The 7,022-nt window shown below is 36.1% G+C and overlaps 1 protein-coding gene across 1 annotated transcript; it reads right to left on the bottom strand.

The window, feature by feature from the left end:
* Positions 1-2,631: 2,631 nt before the first annotated feature.
* Positions 2,632-5,842, bottom strand: LOC109587756 (uncharacterized). Its single transcript, XM_020003978.1, has 5 exons — positions 5,811-5,842; positions 5,720-5,758; positions 3,180-5,372; positions 2,835-3,134; positions 2,632-2,790 (listed from the first exon to the last, which is right to left on the bottom strand). Exons 3-5 carry the CDS (start codon positions 5,338-5,340, stop codon positions 2,771-2,773), a joined length of 2,481 nt encoding a protein of 826 aa, XP_019859537.1. The 5' UTR covers positions 5,341-5,372; positions 5,720-5,758; positions 5,811-5,842; the 3' UTR covers positions 2,632-2,770.
* Between the last annotated feature and the right edge of the window lie 1,180 nt (positions 5,843-7,022).

Genomic DNA, 7,022 nt, shown 5'->3' with positions numbered 1-7,022 from the left:
GTGTGAGTGGAAGTGATGCCAAAAATGCCTTAAAATCTGATGCTTGATGTGGGAGGGAGACTTAGAGATATCAATGTGTGGTAGTTTATTCCAGAGCCGAACAATCCGATGGAAGTAGAAATGGTGTGATTTGGAAGTACGATTGTACTTGTGTTTTAGTTTGTGATGTGTATTGGACCGAGTAGAAGAGGAGCAGAAGGAGACAAATTGAAGAATTGACATATTATCAGATGGGTTTTTAAGGGCATTGACTAGATACATTAGATCGTTTAGTTCCAACCAATACATAAGAGGAAGTAGATCTAGAGCCAATAATCGTTCCCTATATGAGGAGGAGTAGTCTCCCAGAATGTATTTCGTTGCCCGGCGTTGTACCCTTTCCAATATCAATATGTCTTTCTCCAAATATGGCCGCCACAATTGAGAACAGTATATAAGCTTTGACCGTACCAGTGAGATATACAGCCTCCTTTTGATATATTATTATTATTATTATTATTATTATTAAAACTTTACAGACTCTACAGACACACAATGACACAAAGAAACATGAAAGACTATAATTAAAAGGGTGAGCCTGAAGGACACATACCAACTTGTGGCAGAGCCTTAAGAAACTAACTATATATAATACATGTATAACTATGAAGCTTGTTTAGTTTTAAGACGAGACCGGGCAGCTATGGGAGTCCACATTCTAATCCTAGGAGTAGCCAAAAACAGACCTGGTTGACAACCAGGTCTGTTTTTGGCTAGAGTGGTTGACCATCACGAACTGAGTAATGAACACTAGAAGAAGGAGGGATATCCATTAGACTTTCGGTGTCAGAATCAGAATCACCGGATTGCGGACTGTGAGAATGAGAAGTACGTCTAGTACGACCTCGTCTGACTTGACGTACTGGGGTCCAGTCTTTGATTCCTGATTTGGTAGTGTACGTAACCCCAGAAATGCCATCTTTTTCTATATATATAGCTTCTTGAATTTCAACCCGAGTGAACTGTAGGTAGTCTAAAGGTCCTAAACTCTCTCAAATCACTCAGTTTACATCTAGGCAACAGTATTTGTGCCATTATAATGTCATATAGCGCTTATAACAAGAGAAAAATCTGAAACTTCCTTCTTGTTTCCATCTAAAAATTAATTAATTGTTGATGATGTATGCCACACCTCCAATTTGGGAGTAGCTGGATTAGCTTGCATGCTGCTACTTCTGCAGGTAGTCTGGTAGATCTATGCAAGCTAGCTGCTATCCCTCAGGAGTACACTTTTTATGTATACATGCAATTTGCATGCTAAAGCTCTTTTAATTTTGATAATCAAACAGCTATAGGGGCGAGGCTACGCACCGTAGGTGTCTCGTTTTCATGTACTTTGGACTGAGTCAGACAATTCAATCTTAAACAACATTGCATGTGTGGCCTATAATAAACTCACTATTACTACTAGTAGAGTATTTTAATATCTTTATTCCATTATACCTTTGTAATGTATTATGATAAGGTATTATAGAGTTGCACAAATATTCAATGGTGCATATTCAGGCTACTTTTGCTTCTTTAGTAACATTTATGTCTACTCACACTTGTATGTTTAAAATGGCAGTAGGAGTGCATTCTGTATAATTTACTATTGTAGTTTTTCCTCTAGTACTTAATACATCATTACAAATAAGTTTCAAAATATTCTTCAAAAGGTGACCTGGTCAGATGAAGCAACATATTTTACAGTATTGCTATATCATACATTGGAAGTGTACATAAGAGGAAATAGTTTATATAGTATGTGAACTTACCTTTTCTTCTGTCACTTACATATTCCTAACAATTATCTCCTCATTACTGATATAGATATAGCATTGATGCCATGGAACAGCTAGTACACATTATACTTTCACCATTACATGTAAATTTTGTATGTTAAAATGTTAGCAATCTATTATTGACAATGACTGATTAGAACAGTATTACCGGTATGTACATGTGTATGCTTTTCATAAGAAACACAGAGAGTGAGTGAGAGATAGGAGGAGAGGGAGGGAAAGAGAGAAAGAGAGAATGAGAGAGGGTGAGCCATAAAGTGATAGAAAGGGGAGGAAATGTGATATACTTGTTTACCATTATATGTACACAGTTCCTAGTAAAGAGGGAATGATGAATATAGTCTGAATAATGTTATCATGTGCCTAAAGTTTAAACTACTCACCTCTCCCAATCTCATGCTATAATACATACCATGTACATGTGTTTTGATTTCTTTAGTTCATAACTGGTACCAGACATACTTAGCAGCTGCATGAATAGAAAATTCTTTCCATGGGCCACAGTTCATGTCACCATCTCCCAATCAGCAAATGATAACTGTACCTTTAACGTCCTTAAAATAGCAGCTGCTTCCATTTCACCTCCAAGTGCTTGTAGGACTGCACCTTGTGCTTCAACTTTGTATTATTGGGCTGTAATAAACAACAACTAGTTGAATGCTTGTACTACTCCACAGTGCCATCTTCCTTAGCTATAGTTGGACAGGGTAATGGGGATTTTCCCTTCAAGCATGCTTTATTGTAGTATCATGATGTTATTAATCAAGTAAGTGTTAAAACTTACAAAAAACCAAATAATATTTACTGCTATGTAAATTGTATGCAACTAGCTATTACTACTACATTATAATTATTTTACTTAGGAAAAAGACGAGTCCAGTTCATTGTATTTAATAACATTAGTCTAATATACTTCTGCAACTTGTGCATTGTTCTTCATCAGCTTTTCATTTCAATGTTTTGCTTCCTATACATATACAGGATATATAAATTATACATCATTTCACTCACTGATGTAATCAGCTGTTGAGCTTTGATTATAATCTTCAAGAGCTTTAATTAATGTGCTCCATTTTGCTCCTCCTTTTTCATTTACATCATCAGCTTTCTCCAACCATTTCACCAGACACTCTCTAACACACCCATTAGTATCTCGTGGATAATCTGCCTTGATGGTCTTCAGTGTGTCATAATATAAACCCAAACCAAGGCCAAAGTCAAACCATTCAGCATTTGAAAATCCACCCTCTTTAAGCAACATTCGTACATCATGTAAATGTGTTGTGTTCAATAAACTATCTTTCTTTATATCTGTAATTATATAATTATTATTAAACTCTTATATATATAATTTACCTGCTAAGCCAGAGTCAGGTTTAAGACCAAACCAGCACCAGTAAGTCTCATCTTTTTCACTGATATCATTTGAATCACACAATATGCAATTTGCTACCTGATACTCTTCATCTACAACACAATAGCAATGCTCTTTCTCAGTTGGGCAAGGAAATGCGTTTGCATGATTCCGTTTAACATTGATGGCATCAGAACTTTTATTAATAGTTGTGGTAATGAGCTCACGGACTTGTGGACAATAATAGTTCTTAGGACCATTGAAATATATTTCAATATGATTGGAGCGATTATTGATAAAATAGAGTGTGCAACGCTTTCCTTCAATGTAGATCCAAAGAGACAAGGCATCACGATACTTTGGGTGTCGAGTAAACTCTACCTTGTATTCTCTCTGTTCCAGCAAATGAACATAAAATAAGATAAAAATTCCTTGAGGAACAAGGACAGCATTTTTTGATTCCCATTCATCTTCCTGTTCTAGCCACACATAATAAAGAGGCTTTGTGGTTACATTAGTAATATCATAGTTATTATTGTAGGCAGGTAAAGCAGAAGGAAGGAAGTAACTATCTCTAACCTGGTCCTGGCTTTTTAATTTACTAATAATATGAAGATGTCGAAGCAGATTAATGAAGTAGCCTGGTGTAAAGTCATCTGAAAATACTTTTTTAAACTTGTCAAGAATAACTTGCTCAAAAAGGCCTGCCTTTTTAAGACGCTTCATCTCAGATTCAGTTACATTTGTTGCCAGTAATTGTGCTGTTGGATAATCAACATAGGTGAGAGCTAACAAATGGGAAAGAACATCAAGAATTTTCTGAGGGTTAACAAAAACAAGTTGTGGTTCAATTTCAGGGTAATATAAAATAATTGTGCTATTGTGAAGAAATTTTAGAGCTATTTCAACATTATTTTCAGACATGTAAAGATCTTCCTTACAACTTTGAATAACTTCATCTTTAGTAACAAAACCTTTGTTTTTTGTCTTTTCTTCCAAGTAGAGCTCAAACACAAAGCAACGCATTGGGACTTCTATTTCCATGGTAACCTCTGTACATTTTGACATTGTCTCTAGAATTTTTCTACTATTTTTTGTCCTTTCAACCAAATCTTCTTGTAGTGTATCAACTGGATGTATGACAGAATTTCCATATGCTTTAGAAATGATACGACATTCTAAATGAGGCAATATATTCGTTGGAGACATTAATTTGTCACTCATCTCCACCACTTTTGTCTCAGCATCTTTTTCATTGGTTCTTTCAATCAGTACATCATAATGAGTACCCAGAACAAAAGACATTGAGTGTTTAGGCTGATGTTTCACAAATGGGATATCAATTCGTTTTTGAACTGATGCTGATGAAACAACGGAATTGAATATTTTGCGATTTGAGTATTTCATTTTCTCATCACATTTAAATTCTTGTCCATTAATTCGATACATAAACTCAAACTCCTCATCAATGCCTTTAGAAATATCAAGTGTGATGACATTAAGAGTAGCTGCTCTAGTAAACACTGGTAGCAGCTCTTGGTATGCTGGTTGACCACCAGAGTCAACAATGTACACCCACTTCTCACTTAACTGAGCTCCTGCTTTAGGTAGAAGATCAGCAATTTTCTTAAATTCATCCCCAGGTCTTGGTGCTTCACAATCAGCAGTTTCCTTAGAAACAGGATTGTCATGCTCCTCTGGTGTTTCTTCTTGCTTATCCTCTGATTCTTTTAAAAATGGCACAACTAATAACGATTCACTTTGCTTTTGTTGAGCAGCATTTTCTGCAGCTTCTTTTAAGCTTGATGCTAATTTCTCCCGCAATTCATCTGTGGTAATTTCCTTCCATGTCTCTTCACCAGCAAAAGCTATTCTAAGAGCTCTGATAGCTTTACAAGCTATTGGTGTACTGTCAGTATTGACAGGCTTAAAGACTATAGAATGAGGAGTGAGGCCAAATGATTGTATTTCAGCTTTGGAATCTGAAGAGATGTCAGGATCAGTAGGTGGTGAGATAGTGGCTGAGGGAGTATTGGTTTGTGAATCAGTTTGAGAATAGGTTGATTGCTTCAGTGGTGGTTTATTAAGCAGGAGATGTTGTGCACAAGTTTTACCAGATCCAGCAGGACCAATCATGAGTACACGAGTAAGTGTCAGCTTCATAACACCTTCTTTACACCACTGCTCTAGAGTACCTACATGCAGGCATACACTGACAGCTAGGATTGTCCATTACACATGCAAATAATTTATTATTACTAAAAGTGAACCCTTTTTGTGTAATGAGTATTAATCACTGTAATACTATTGGATTGTAACCATTGCTGTAGTGTTATGCTATTATTATTATTATACTTTATAGTTTTATGGTTTCATGTATGAGCATGTGATAGTGATTCTTTATGACTAGTCTTCTCAGTAATTCTCTCTCTTTCTCTCTATCTCTCTTTATCAACTCATTTTGTTTGGAAAACATTACAGCTGAAACTAAAACAATACAAACTGAAGCACTAAAATCAGCTTAATTTGCATTGTAAAATACCTGATCTGATCAGATCTTCAATATAAAACTTGCTTTCTACTACAAAATGATACTATTATTTTTATACTCTTAAATTTTATTTTTGTCATACCTGGTGTAATGGATATATCATCAACTGGTGATGGTAGTACAGTATGTGAACTGACATTATCAGGTATAGACTGACCTAACGTATTGAGATATAATGACTATATTGATCACTGATAATGTACACACACACACTCACCTAACTGGTGTAATATAGAGGTAGCAATATCTGTTAGTGTATGATCTTGTTGGTTTATTAATACATGACATATATCAATAAGATACTGCTCTGGATTAAGAGAGGATTCCAACTGTCCACGTAATACACTCATCAGTTTCATTGCTTTAGTATAATCAGTCACTCCCATTACAAGTACATCATCAACTGCTTGTTGTGGTATCAATCCTTTAGCAAGTAATTCAGTTGTTATTTTGTAAAGATAGTGTGAGATTTTATCAGTGAGTTTAACAGAATGAGTCCTTAATATATTTTTTGGATTACCTGCAGTAAGATATCAGTTAATGAGTGCTGTATTAAGCCCAACATACACGGGGCAACATGTTGAATGCAACATTGAAGCAACATGTTGTATTCAACATGTTGCCTCGTGTATGATAGCAAATTTGTTGCATGCAACATCCAAGCAACATGTTGCTTCAAACATCAAAGGTAACTAGGCAACACATAAGGAATGCAATAATAACTTCAGCCTTTTATTCATAATAATAATTATTATAAAAATAGCAAGCAACATGTTTCCCCTTTTGTTCAACAGTGTGCAACATGTTGAATGCAACATGTTGTTAACGACCTGGGGGCGAAGCCCCCAGGTCTTTCCTATACCGTATAGCGGGAAATTTTGGAGGGAATTAAATTTGGCGAATTTGGCGTTTTGATAGCCATTCGCCAAAATAAAATCCGCCATTTTGAGCCTTTATACGCATGCTCAATGGCACATGGCCACTAATTCGCCAAATTAAAATCCGCCAATAGCCAAAATTTAGCAATTCGCCAAATTTTACTCCCTCCAAAATTTCCCGCTATACGGTAATCATAGATACTACAGCGTATTTCAGCCCACTTGGATCACGGAACAACCTTTCCGTATGCAAGACACTCCCTCTTCCCAATTAAAAGTACAGGTAGGTGTGGATACGGAACGGAAAAAGTGATCCAAGTGAAGTGAAAGACGCTGTATGTAGCATCTATGGCCTTAGCAACCATCCGCCCACGCTCCTTTACGTGAGTGGGTGTGGCCACGGCAAACAAAATGGC

The sequence above is a fragment of the Amphimedon queenslandica genome, unplaced genomic scaffold (assembly GCF_000090795.2).
Source record: "Amphimedon queenslandica unplaced genomic scaffold, v1.1 AMPQUscaffold_12458, whole genome shotgun sequence".
NCBI classification, from domain to species: domain Eukaryota; kingdom Metazoa; phylum Porifera; class Demospongiae; order Haplosclerida; family Niphatidae; genus Amphimedon; species Amphimedon queenslandica.
Note: the sequence above shows the minus strand (reverse complement) of the source record. Positions and strands in the feature narration are given on the sequence as shown.

What these genes read in the sequence shown, in the direction of transcription:
- LOC109587756 (XM_020003978.1), bottom strand. Translation starts at nt 5,340, where the DNA reads ATGAAGCTGACACTTACTCGTGTACTCATGATTGGTCCTGCTGGATCT. An exon ending in ACCTGACTCTGGCTTAGCAG is followed by an intron (nt 3,135 to 3,179) that starts GTAAATTATATA and finishes ATATAATTACAG; the next exon opens with ATATAAAGAAAGATAGTTTA. An exon ending in CTCAACAGCTGATTACATCA is followed by an intron (nt 2,791 to 2,834) that starts GTGAGTGAAATG and finishes GTATATGTATAG; the next exon opens with GAAGCAAAACATTGAAATGA.